The sequence below is a fragment of the Xenia sp. Carnegie-2017 genome, unplaced genomic scaffold (assembly GCF_021976095.1).
Source record: "Xenia sp. Carnegie-2017 unplaced genomic scaffold, XeniaSp_v1 HiC_scaffold_14, whole genome shotgun sequence".
NCBI classification, from domain to species: Eukaryota; Metazoa; Cnidaria; class Anthozoa; order Malacalcyonacea; family Xeniidae; genus Xenia; species Xenia sp. Carnegie-2017.
In genome coordinates this window covers 6,216,251-6,229,829 of record NW_025813447.1, presented here as the reverse complement: position 1 = coordinate 6,229,829, position 13,579 = coordinate 6,216,251, and the positions used below count along the sequence as shown (strand labels likewise).

Genomic DNA, 13,579 nt, shown 5'->3' with positions numbered 1-13,579 from the left:
GCGGATGTTTCACCAATTTGGTTGTGGTCATCTGTGGCTTACGTAAAGAATATCTATATACTACTGTGAGCTTCATTGGACTACGATCACAAAAATATCGAGAAATATTCCATTTTTTAGAGAAATTTTGATTCAAAGGAAAGAAGTATAATTTAGTCGTGAAGCTTTAATGTGCTTATGACTCGAAACTTTTAATATTTACATATCATTTTCATTCAACAGAACTTTTAAAATGATAGTGTATTACTTCTTTGCAAAGAAAGGAGCTCTGCTATGTTGAAGTAACATTCATTTCATTTGAGCAAATACAACTGCTCTTTCAAATTTTCACTATGCAATGTGACGTTACAAGTTGTGTAAAGCGTACATTACATAAATTACTATGTCTCGAGAATTAACAGCGACATGAATAATTGGCTGTTTTAAAAGTGCACTGTCATTTTTCATAATTATATTCAGTGAAAATATAATCTAAACAGAACAATTTTCGAGTCATTAGGATTAAGCCCTTTTAGATTGCAGCACTGCCGCAGATTACAAACAATCACAAATTTGCCATACATATTCATTTAATGTTGTCATCATTGTAATATTGTCTTGACACTTAGATGTTAAGTTGCGTTAAATGAAATATTGCGTATATTGATCCGAAGAAAAAAAACAAAAAACTTTATGTCTATGCTAATGCTACGGTTCTTACAGTCAAAGATAATGCATTTAGAAACTTAAGTCAACAATTATAATTTAGTTGGCAAGTTGTATAAAGTTCTCCCTATTCTTTTGTATTATTTCTTTTGAATTGAACTCTGGCAGAAATGGCATCTGTAATGGTTTGCATGTTTGCCAAAGTGTTATACTTCATGAGTTGATGAAGTCGGTCAAAATTTTCCTTGGTGTATTCAAACTTGAACGATGAATATGGTTGACTGGGGTCGTCAAATATTGGGAAGTTACCAAAGTCCTTCTCCTCTTTTGTCACACGACGTACCCCTACAATACATGAGATATTGTGAACAAAGAGAATAAAAGGAAAACAGAATAATTTTAAATTCATATCTTCAGCGTACATATGCTTTTACCTGGTTTGCTGAACTCTCTAAATGTCTTGTTTACGATTGGAAAATGTAAAATAACTGGACACTTTGAATTGGAAGCATCTTGAAATACATAACATTCTTGAATCTCAGGTTTATCCAGCAATGTGTTTCCTTCTATAGGAGGAAACAGCAACCCACTTTCCTTCGCCCACTTTTCTGCTTTCAGAAGTTCCTACAAAGATATGGTGAGCATGACTTTGAGCTGATTTTTCAAGATCTCTTCTTTACACAATGTCCTCGAAAAAAGTGACACTGTATAGAATCATTTTATTGTTCCTGAACCCTTTTCAAACGCGAGTTATTACGAACAAGAGAACTTAAATAAAGAAATATTGACATAGGCGTACAGGACGGTGAAGCAGGTGGAGCAGCCCCCACAAGAAAGTTTATACATTGAAGAGTTGGGCAAATTTTTCACGTTAGTCGGGTGAAACTTCAGCACAACCTTATTTGTGAGCTGGGAAAATATTTACTGCCCCCCAAAAATTATAGCTCCCGTACGCCTGTAAATATTGATACAGGCACGTTGAGTAGTATGATTAGGAGGACACAAAGCCTGTTTCTCTTGGCAGACTTTTCAGTTTTACGAGTTGTTACATATACATGCATGTAGCTGTTATAAAATTTTTCAACTTATATAGAGCTCAAATATGCGCAAATAAAAGCGATCTGAAGTTATTAATTTACAATGCTTCGATGCATTATGTATCACATTCAAGAAATAAAATAATAGTTAAGACGCATCAATGTATTAAATCAAAGTCCGTCATACCAAGATATTTGAGTTATCTTTGTGTCATGTCTAATGTTTTTTGATCTTTATATTATTGGTCTATTGCTACGACCAGTATTTCGAAGTAAGAAACTGATAAGTATGGTGAGAATCCAAGAACTAAAACCGTCTCATATAACTCAACAATGTGTTGTGGGCTGTGTAGTCATCTGTATGATACAGATACATGCGAACATTTGCACCAGTGCATTGATGAACACAAAAACACGATAATTGGCAAACACACGAGAAAATTACACTATGAAATTCAGATCAAGATGAAAAAAGTTTTTCAATTTATAAAAAATGCCGTAGAAGCTTAGAATGAAATTACGAATGCCTGCTCTACAATGTGTTTGTTTATTCAATTAGCATTGAATTTATCATTGTTTTTCAGTTGTTTTTTATTAGTTTGTAGATATTTTAGCTGTAGACATTCTAGCATAGCAGTGTTATTATTTTCAATTCACTATTTTTTCTAGAGCTCGGCTCTACTAAGTTTATTACAAATTGGACTTTGATTGAATAAGTAAATGCATTCTAAGTATATGAATTAATGGTTCCAACTACTGTTTTATTACTTCAAAATGTTGCAAGAAGCATCGAAACGTTGTAAATTAATAAATTCTCGATCGCTTTTATTTGTCCTACAAATTGTTTAAAAAAATATTTATAGAGTCAAAAAAAAGTCCATTGTTTTTGACAAATTATAGACAAACATTCTATAATTAGCGCTTTGGGCATGAAGCAGCCGTATTTTAGATAGTTTTATGAGGTTATTCCTTCAGCGTATATCGACATGAAACTTTTGTGCGAAAGTGAGAGCGCTAAGTGTTGGATTTGTTACTGTAGATGATTCATTAAATTTGCAACTCACAGAAAATGGTTTTTCTTTATCTCCGCCGTCTCGTTGAGAAAAATCAAACGACAAAATTATTTCAACTTTTCGCTCAGGTCGTAGCAAAACTGGATATGGAGAGTTAAAGGCAATACCAGCGTCGACGAGGCAAATCGTCTTTTGATATCCCGTCACTTTGTTATAAGTATCATCTGGCAAATGATATAATCAATATCAACAACTGATACATATTGTGAAAATTAAGCAAATGTTTGCATAAGTAACTCTATACATGACAAAATTATTTGCAAACAGTTATCATTACTTTGCTCTTTTTTGAATTCCAATCCCCGTAAAGCATTAAAAACCACTGCAGCTTTTCCTCGACGACTAGACATCACGTTAAATGGGTTTAGGGCTTCCAATAACCACCACTTATTACCTTCAGAAATGAACATGGAAGACGTTTGATGTCATGTGCACAAAGCATCTTTCACAAAAAACAGTTTAAACACCATTTTAATGGAATCATGTACGACTTATAGGATATAATAGAGTATGTAAAGAAATAAAAAACAGAATCAAGAACGCAAAACCTTGATTTATAGCTTTTGACCTAATTTTGGTATTTCATCATACGTACGCAGTGTTGATTTTTGCTCATTTGAATAAATGAAATTTGAAGACGTACTTTCGTATATATCTTCAGGTGACTTCAGCCCATCTTCGCTTTTATTTTCTTTTTCGTCTTCGTCATCATCCTCATCGCTGTCGTCAGCTTCAGTTTTGCATTTTTTTGCTTCCTTCAAAGCATGCTTGGCTATGAAAGAGAAATGAAAAGCAATAAAAATATCGGAAACACTTAAGAGAGATAGCACGTATTCTAACACTTACCCATTTCGCTTTGAATTTCGCGATCTGTTCTGTCGTCTTTATTAGTTAATGTGTTTAAAATTATGCTGAATGCACTTCCCCAAATAGCTGGAAATGAAATATCAAGATGGTTTTCCATAAGATCATTCTAAGGTTTTCAGCATTTGGTGAAATCATCGGATTGATCTTTGCTATGTAAAATTGTATTTGACTTGCCTAAAATTTACTTTGGGTTCTTTAAAGATCTCTGCGAGAAAATTAGTTTGTAGCAACCATCACCCCTTCCCACACCGCACCGTTTAATCTCTTGTAGCCTTATCTACCTTGTAAATATGACAGTTGTGGCTCTTTATATTTCTTTACAAGTCGTCCTTTGTAGAATTTCCCGCCAAAATCTTTTGTCTTTCCGAACACACCATATTTGGCAAAACCGTACTCATACGGTGTGAATTCAACCCATTCTAGACAGAAAAATAACACTATTAAAAACTTTATTTGTTTTTTTGTATGACCGCTGTGAGTGGAATTTAAAAATAAATGTGTTTATAATACCAATTAGTATTGACATTTGCAAACAGTGAAGTCCGCTGAACTACCTATGTATGGAAGGCAACCTTCTTAGCTATGTTTTCCACTTATAAATAGTTCAGTAGTCAGGTCATATTTAAAAATGATTATAGTTACTAAATAAGATACGCTGAATGAAAATATTACCACTGAATTCTTTTGCTGGCTCATCCAGGCGAACGTGGACAGCGGCCGTGATAGGCAACGGAGCATGCGCATCTTTAACTCGATTGCATTGGTCGCTTAGTTTAGCGTCAGCGTTCTGTAATAAGGATCATGCTTATCGAATAATTACAAACGTGTGACAAAGATGGTGTCAGATATGGCTGAAATATCAGAAACTATCCGATTGGAACGCAAATCAGTTCTAATTAAGTCTCTGCAAACGTTCGTCAAGAAGGTATAAGAATGTATTATGTGCGTATCTTTAAAATAATCATTTGTCCACTGTAGAAAGGGTTTTTTAAAGACTATACATAGTCTTTAGTTACTGTAAATAGAGTGAAAGTTAGATGTATAGAATGATAAGCTATTGTAAATTGTACTCGGCCTTAAAACATTTTAAGAATGTGAAATGAAGAATGTTTGAGTTCATTTCCTGTTGAGTCACCTGAATTTTTCAGGTTCATGAGACAATTGCTTAAATTGTCCAGCAAAGTGCGAAGATCATATCTTCATTTAATTCCATTTAACTTAAAACATTTTATTCGTTTTTTCTATTGATTGAAATGTTGCAAAACAGCATGAAGAATAAGACCAATTTTGAAGTCTGAAATGAACAATTCCGTTAAATTTGTTTACTCATCTGATTTTTTCAAGAGACGAAAACGTATGTTGCAAATATCAACAAAACCGAGTTCTTACATCAAGTAAGCTTTCCCCAATAAAATATCCAAATAGGTCCACAAATTTGGTGATTTTTCCCCGCCGTTCTTTTGCTCTCAAGCGCGAAATAAAATTCAAACGAAGATGTTCCCATGGACTTGTGTTAAATCTTTCTCGCAATTCATCGGCCATGTTATTGCAAGTGATGCCTGTTGGCCAGGCGGGCTTGTGATACAGAGTGGATAAGTACCTTAAATATTAACAACATGGTTACGGTTTAAAACAAATAAACGAATATCAAATTATTTTTTCACAAATCGGCAGCGGCAGATTGCTAGCCTTTCCCACAATCTGATTGGCTATATAGCAGGAGGCAGAATACTGTCTCTGACTCTGGAGTCCTAGAGCAGCGGGTGGAATTTTACGATATTTTACCATATAGTTTTGTTTTGTTTTGTTTGAATTAACAGACAATTTTTGACTGTGACATTTTTAGTTTTCTACATCAAAATGAGCAGTAAAAATTTGATTGTTTTTTCGACGCTTCTGTTGAAAATGACTGAAAATTTAATCAGAATGATGGTCTCAAAAACTTGTTTAGAGACCTCGAGAAAATATTTTTCCATCCGAATATCAGACTCGGTAAATAACATATATTTCATTCATCATTTTACTATTGCAATGTGTCTGAGATCATATTAAAGACACTTCATTAACCTAGCTATAAAAATTATAGTTACATACCATGATGAGCCAGAGAGCCCAGCTACATAGGTAGCACAATCCAGAATACGCGATTCTTGAAGTGCACTAAATACTCCTGATAGTCCACATGCTGCCCTGTAGCCACCTCCTGATCCCATTATTGCAACCACAGGTACCTGAAATTGAGGTATACGGAAAACAAAGACTCTGTGTTCATTTACAAAAATAACATTGTCTCAATATAAAGCAAATAGAAGACCTCATTTTCTGTTTTTGGACCGTATTTGTCTCGAAGAACTTCGACCATGTGTTGCAGTATTAACTTATTCCTCTTTTTGAGAAATTCTTTTTCTTCCTCACATAAATCATAACTCAGTCTTAGTTCTTCTTTCACACTAAAAAGATCAGCCAGTCGAGTTTGTTGGATGCTTATAAATGTCAGAAATTGAACGTCATTCTCTTACTCAGTTTTGATATTCAACTTTAGTTCAAGACTTGTTTTCTATAAACAAGCACAAATATTTTTTATAGTTCTTCATTCATACCTAGTCATTTAAAGGTTACTTTTGCTTTTGAAATTTTATTTATTTTCATTAAATTTGGTATAACTCGACACAATTTTCTCCGGAATGATGATAATGATCAGGTAATAAATGATGTTAAAAGAAAAATATGATTTTCAAAACTAATGTTTGTCATTTTTTCCCACCTCGTTGATTCTTACAGTTCTTGAAATTTCTTGATTCACAGGGAGTTTATTCAGCTCAATGGTTCTAGAACCAATAAAATCGTCGGAGAGAAAGTCGTCTTCGTTTATTGTAATTTCTGAAAACAATTCATCAACGTCAAATAAACTCAATGCAAATCGCTTTTAAATAATGGCTGGGAACGTAAATCTCGTTGTCGAAAATGTAGTTATGCGCCAACGATTAGATTCAGGTATCATCAATTTGCATTAATTCTCAGAAAAATGGGTGTGCAATGTAAGGCTTACAAAACCCACCTAAAATCCAGGGGGCGGATTTGGGGGTGTATGAACAGGGTGACTAGTCACCTCTCTTTCTTTAGTCAAAATTCTTAAATTCTTGTTAAGAGCATAAGAAAATTCTAGTTAAGAGCACGTCTGCGAGTGCAAGTATGTTACACATGAACACGTGAATTTACTCATGCAAAAACATGGCGGCATGAAAATGTAAACAAGGCAATTTTTATTAGGTGATAACCATAAATTGATGAAGCAATAAACATAGACAGTTGCGTATCCAGTCTACAGGTTTTAATCCTGCTACGTAAGATTTCAAAAGAATCAAAATATCCTAATTCATTTCTTTAGAAATCTTTTGTTTTTACGATGATTGAACTTAGAATCGAGTAAGGGGCCTGGTTAGGTTAGTGTAGATAGAACACATTGTACAGTTTTGTTAAGGGAGCTTTCAAAGATGTTCAAGAGGAAAAAACTCAAATGAACAATCAAGTTAGTAAACCTACAATTTTTTTTCAAAAGCGCAAAATGTAACAAAAATGATTTTCAAATCATTTTGAAGAGGTAAGTGTTGTCTCAGACCTCTACAAATGAAATCGTCTAGTATCTCCTTTGTCTTCTCCCTTGTAGATATTCTGCATCCTCTCCTTAAGTCTTTCAATCGCCTTTCCACAAACTATACTTCCGTATAAAACAAAATATTGCCCATTTTTGTACATTAAAAGCTTGGTACATACCCAGTTTGTTTTCTTTATCATTGCTTAAGTAAAACTTGAATGTCTCATTCCAGACAGGAGTTTTGGTGTTCGACTTTGTTTTAGTTCTTTGCTTCATGTTGGGACTAGTTCGAACTCTTAAGACCACATACGGATCTGGTGTATCAACTACATGAAAAAATTCAAATTATAAATTTATTTTTGCTCACACTCATAGTTAAATGCACGTTGAACTGATTAGGTGTATTCAGTGGTTCCCAATTTCGGGTAGAAAAAATCTCAGTGAAAAAGTAACTGATGTGAAGTTCATGCTCTGTTAAGTTTTTGTATTTCGATGTAAAAACACGACCGCTCTGACGCTGTGTATGAACACAAAGCAAATGATAAAAGTTAGAAAATGTCGTCGAGTACTTTAAAAATAATCTTTTATTTAGGGTTGTAACAAAAAGCAAGAACAAACGTCACTGTGATTTACATTTTGAAGAGATGTTGAATATTTTTAAACTTTTGTCTTGGCTTATGGCGAGGTCTTATTTTCATGTAAAAGAAAATGTATATTGTTAGAAAGATTGATTATTTAATGATTCAGTACTTTAGAGACCATACCAGAAGTTCATTAAACATGCAAGTAATCAGTAGTAGTGGAAGAAAAATGCATTTCAGTCATGACGTTCAAAATACATAGAGAAAAGGTTATATTTCTTATTTTTACTCTGCCTCTACGAGTTTGTACACGAACGATTATAAAATGTGCAATCGTGTGCATCGAAAAGACACAAAGTAAGACTCCCAACTGTTTTAATGCCGAACATAGAACATGAGATTTTTACAAGACTGAAAATTGACGGACTGCCCAACCAAATATAGCATCTGCTATTCAGCTAATCAGCATCTGCTAATTTGCAAACCAGCAAATGTGCAAATTTGCATTGGCTATTTTGGCTTCAATATGCGCTTTACAAAAATTTTAACCCGGATATATTTTAGGTATTGCACCTATACTTAGGCTGCGTTCACACTATACCTGACTCGCTCATCACGACACCTTTATTCAGGGGCGTAACTAGACTCGAAGTGGTTGGGGGCGGGGGAGGGGGGTTGGGTGTAGAAAATTTGCTCAGTAAAAGGGCGTTGCCCACAAAAGCCCCTTAAATCATTATGGCTAGCAAATTATAATCATTTCTATTATTGCATGCGTGGTTTATTAGTAAACCTTGTTGAAGACTAGGTTCTCTGTACTGTCAGGATTTGGTCTTTCTCATGATAAACTTCATGAACGTAACTGCAAAAAAACTCAAACTTGACCATTTTCTTACAGAGCGAGGTTGCTTTGGTTCTGGTTAATGAGTTGTTGTCAATTTTTGCTATGTCCGCTAAGGCATTTCGTATGGCTTTAAAAGATCTCCATACCGCTTCAATTGATTCACTTCTATACAACCATCTCGTCTTTGAGAGATTGCGCAATTTAAGAGCATTTTCAATTTTTTCCATATGTTCTTGCAACATAGAATCTCGTTTACAACTTCTGCTGAAAAAAACATACAGATCTTCGAGCAAGCTATACATCTCAACAAATGTAGAGGCCTTAGAGCAAGATAGTGTTTGATCTAAAAACATAAAATTGAAAAATTATTCAACGCAGAGACTAGTCTTAAAAATACTTAAAAAGATATAGTTAATGCCTAAGTAATTTGTACGGTAATGTTTAATACTGTGCATTTGACACATACCTATGACCTTGACATGGGATGTATGGAATGTTGCGTCCAACCACTTCCTGAAAATGTTGTTGAACTCTATTAAAAGTCCCAGGAATTGAAGCTGTGTAGTCGTAAGACTGATACACTAACCCATCGTGACAAATAGTAATCGTGATGGGAATCAAGAATCTCTTTTTCTTGGCCTTCACCTGTTTTATTCATTGTTTCTTTCATCTCTAATATTCTCTCGTTTGGCATGTTCTTTTCATCAACGTAGCGCACTGCCACTACGAGGCGGTCCGCAATTGAAGTGTCAGGAGACGTGTCGACCAAGACTGAGTGCATTTCAGATGAAACGATATCTTTTACGATGCGATTCCTTCCATCTTCAGTCAAAAGGCTAATAAATTCATTTTGTGAAATAGGCCATAGGTATTTTACTGAATAAGGTTTCATGTTCTTGTCTGAAGTCTAGGGTTATGCCTGGCAACAAGATTTGTAATTTGGATAAAGTTTCCCTCGTGCTTTTCATCAGCTTTTCTGAAAGCTAGCTGTTGTCGTGCCAATGTTCTTGCGAAAAGGATATGTCGAAAAGGATCTTTATAGCTTCTTGGTTTCGCAAATTGTTTTCTTCTTGTATTCTTACTTCTCTCTAACTTCTTTTCCAACATTACATCGACGTTTTTCATATTGCAGGAAAAATGTGCCAAATCCCTCAAAGCAATTTTGTGGGATTGGGAAGAGAAATGCTGTTGCATCTTTCCTTTTTCATCTTCACCCATGCTTCTCATCTTATCCCATAATCGAGCTCCAGTAACCTAGGCATCTGATGCTTTCTTCTTCCTGGTCCACTTGGGAAAAGAGCACAAACAAAACAGGATGCATAGTCCGCCTTTATACTGTACTCTAAATGGGGATATTCTTTGCACCAAACTGATGAAAACATACGTTATTTGTGTTGCGCAATTTTGCTGTTCTCAGGGTAACTATTGAGCTTTGGTTGGTATGGGCCATTCTCAATTATATTTTCTTCCGAAGATCAGTAAACAGTTTTGGACAGTCGCCGGGATCAAGCAACAGCCCAAGATCATTTTCTTCTTCCAAAACACAAATATTAGGATACATTGCCTGAAGATTGCTTTGGCATAAAACCCCAACTCCCCAAGTAGCAACAATTTAAGAAATGTAATTTATTAAATTATGTATACATAAATTAGACAAATTTTTGCTGTCGCTACTCGAAGTTTCATGCAGTAGAGCGATCTTCAGGCAACTGACAGATTATTTGTTATTCACTTTATATACAATTCGTTACGAGGTGTTAAGTTGTTTGATGAAGTCCCTCTTGATGCTGTAGTTTCGTTTATGTGCAAATGTGCTATTACAGTTTTACAAATCAGGAGAGTTTTTGAATGTAACCTTTTGTGATATATCAGTATCATGGCAGAATAATTTGTTTCGCACTTTTAACTTCTCCTTCACGCATTTCATCAATGCTATCACATGTAACAGGGGCAGTTGGAAGGATCTAAAATAAATAAGAATACATCGAAACTTTATTGTATGTGTGGCGTTCACAATAACAGAGATAATTGCTGCTGCAACAGATCAGAATAACAAAGTTTTGTGCAACACGAATTATCAATTATTTCACATCAATTGAATGGCACTTATAAAGAACTAACCAGCAATGTTCTAAGAGATCTATAAAGCATGCTGAAGATTTTCATTTTATTTACCATGTACATATGTAAGTAAGTTCCATTTTACTAACCTTAGAAAAATGAAGCGTTGTATGTGATGCTTCTACAACATCTTGGGATTTTGCCATACCATTGTGTTTATGTGAACTGTGCTTCAAAAATCAGCATTCATTTCAGCACCACAATCTTTACATTTAACCTTTCGTCTATAAATTCGTGTACGTTGAGGTTTTCGTTTTTTTGCGCGGGGCTACTGAACATTATCATCTTTAATTCTAGTTGCGCCTCCCTCATAAGAGAAATTTTAATTAAATTAGAAATGTATCTGAGTAAACATCAAAATTATGACAGTATACAATGAACTCACAACTTTCCTTCGGTAATTGTGGGCCTACAAACTTCGGTAAATATAACTAACCTTCCATTGAAAAGTAGCCTTTCTCGCCCAATATACAAAAACCGCATAGAATTTGATGAAATTATTGGATTGAAGCACGCTTCCCGGCTTTCGACAATGCAAAAATTAACATTAGCATGTTTTTTACATTTGCAATCATTGTATCCAGCGGAATCTGTATCTGTGTTTCAAATTACTTCATCTTACACATCTCACAGACACATTGCACTGTAGAATGAAGCCCAACTTGTCAAAAATGAAGGTTTGTTACTTCTACTTAGTAATCATTCAGTTGTTTTCGATGGTATGGCAATTTTTCTAATTCCTGAACACTGCCCTGCCACTTGACGGCAATATGCCCTGCAAAAACATTGTTTTCAGCAATTGGGGGTTGTCACACCCCCACCCTCTCAACAGTTCGCCCCTGCCTTCATTTGCTTTAAAGAGGTAACTGTACGGAGTGAAAACTTATTAAGTTGATAGATTTAGTCTCCTTGATTGTGTTTCTGACATTGAACACTTTCGCTGCCTTTTAATACAAAGAAAATTTGACCTGCTACGATAGTAATCCGGTATATTGTAAGCGAGGCCTTTGTAGTCTTAAATTATGTCCATAATTAGCAATTTATATTTCTTTTGCTGCGTTAATGGTTTCCATTCTGGGCAAATTGCCAACGTTATGTCGTCAATCCTGCGCAAATTGTCTCAAAATAAGATTGCATTTGCATATATGTACATCGAGCATTTTTGTTCCAGTTAATTGTGCCTGCGCAATTTTAAAGTGTGTTATTGAATGCAATAAGCCGAATTCTGAACAATTTGAACTAAAATGAACCAGCACAGCAATTGCTTATGACGCCGAAATCAAACTTCGCAATTTTGCTTGGCAACGAAATATGCTTTGGATCTTTTGATGTCAGAAAGCAAAACAATCATACTAAAACAACCCAGCATGGGCTACACAAACAAAAGGACAATCATGCTGCGCAGTGAAACGTGATCTTGAATAAGTTATCGTCAAATTTTGTAATGATGAAAAGTTTAAAATCCATTTTGTCCTTCTCAGGACTTTATTAACCTGGACGATCATCATTTACAAACATATGATGAAAAGTTTACTAGAATTTGAGGTTTTCGTGTTCAAGTTACAAAGAACAGAGTTGAAAATTTGTTTCTTTTATTGTATCTACACAGGTAGAGGTAGAGATAAAAGAGATACTTTCAGTAGTTCAGTAATTTTCAAATGAACAGAAATGAACCCTCGACGATAAAGTGTCTGTTTATTGTTTAGTACTTACACGCATCAGCAAATGCACCAGCAGTAACATTTTCGGCCTTCACGACTGTGACCTCCAGTACATTAACTGTCTCACTTATTATCTAAAAGATAAAGTCATAAATGTAAGTTTGGCACAATTTTCCCGTTGCCAAAGCACCTATGAAAATGTGTATTATATTGAGCATGGTTATCTTCAACCAAGTGCTTATAGTTTTCAACTTCAAATGTAAAGGTCGAGCGAAATATGTCGAAATATGTTTTTAATTCAAACAGAAAAGCAGTGTAAAGACGCTTCAGACTCTTTGGTTTCAGTTCGAGTAAAAATCATACGCAAGCAGTGAGCATACCGGGTCATCACGCAAGTAGGGTGGAGCACTTATTCTGGTAAATGATAAATATTATATGTTAAAAGCCCAAGTACTAGTACAATATTTGTAACACTCTAATGCTCACTTTATATTTTTCATAACCTATAAAATCCATTTTGTCCAACCGTCTAAAACAAAATCTATAAAAGAAAAGATAAATTACATGCAAATACGATCAGCGCGACTGATCTGTATTAAATTTATTTTCAATAATTTCAAATGATACTTGAAACTGGTAAAGAAAATGTCCAAAACACATATCTCAATCAATGATGGAATGTACCACTTTAACTGTGTAACATGTCCATTTAGTACTTACCGTTGAAATAAATCACCTTGGTCAGTATATCACCCTCTGTCTGTTCAGCTAAATGCTTCTTCAAATACGCACAGAGACTGACGAGTACCTATTTATGCCCGCATATTAAAAGAAGGGACACGTATTCACAAATAATTACAGCAAAATCCATCCCTGCTGTTTCCTGTGACGTAGGAAATGTAAACACTGTGCAATAAATTGAGATGCAGCGTTGGCCCTTGCAGCGAAATCTTTTTATTGTTGCGAAATCAGACTGAGCGTAGTGATGCAGCAAAGAAAATCTGAAATTGACGAAATTTGTAATTAATACGCAGACAATACTTTCAACAATTCCTGCTCCGGAGATCTGATTTGGTTGAAAGCCAACATACGGAAATTAAGATGCATTTTTTGATTGCTATAGCAACAACATATAAGTTGACATAATTCTGTATCGTG

General features: G+C 34.8%; 1 protein-coding gene across 7 annotated transcripts; it reads right to left on the bottom strand.

Moving 5' to 3' along the window:
- Positions 1-551: 551 nt before the first annotated feature.
- LOC124434599 (cytosolic phospholipase A2-like) lies at positions 552-13,254 on the bottom strand. Of its 7 annotated transcripts, none has more exons than XM_046984484.1 (20): positions 13,142-13,254; positions 12,474-12,555; positions 11,197-11,535; positions 10,850-11,067; positions 10,495-10,603; positions 9,106-9,152; positions 7,397-7,543; positions 6,387-6,502; positions 6,142-6,179; positions 5,937-6,072; positions 5,717-5,853; positions 5,012-5,222; positions 4,295-4,409; positions 3,904-4,041; positions 3,602-3,688; positions 3,399-3,527; positions 3,033-3,149; positions 2,747-2,919; positions 1,080-1,269; positions 552-990 (listed from the first exon to the last, which is right to left on the bottom strand). In XM_046984484.1, exons 5-20 carry the CDS (start codon positions 10,515-10,517, stop codon positions 773-775), a joined length of 2,022 nt encoding a protein of 673 aa, XP_046840440.1. In that variant the 5' UTR covers positions 10,518-10,603; positions 10,850-11,067; positions 11,197-11,535; positions 12,474-12,555; positions 13,142-13,254; the 3' UTR covers positions 552-772. The 7 variants fall into 7 exon arrangements, with proteins under 7 accessions (XP_046840440.1, XP_046840443.1, XP_046840439.1 ...); XM_046984487.1 differs by adding an exon at positions 8,786-8,903 and having other exon boundaries at positions 9,285-10,603; positions 10,850-11,535; positions 13,142-13,253; XM_046984483.1 differs by having other exon boundaries at positions 10,850-11,535.
- Positions 13,255-13,579: the final 325 nt, after the last annotated feature.

Excerpts from the sequence above, each read along its gene's own strand:
- LOC124434599 (XM_046984482.1), bottom strand. The coding sequence starts at position 12,937 with ATGGATTTTATAGGTTATGAAAAATATAAA. Across the intron at positions 6,503-7,396 it reads TGATAAAGAAAACAAACTGG|AAATTACAATAAACGAAGAC; the intron begins GTATGTACCAAG and ends AATTGTTTTCAG. Across the intron at positions 3,150-3,398 it reads ACCTGAAGATATATACGAAA|GTAATAAGTGGTGGTTATTG; the intron begins GTACGTCTTCAA and ends TCATTTCTGAAG.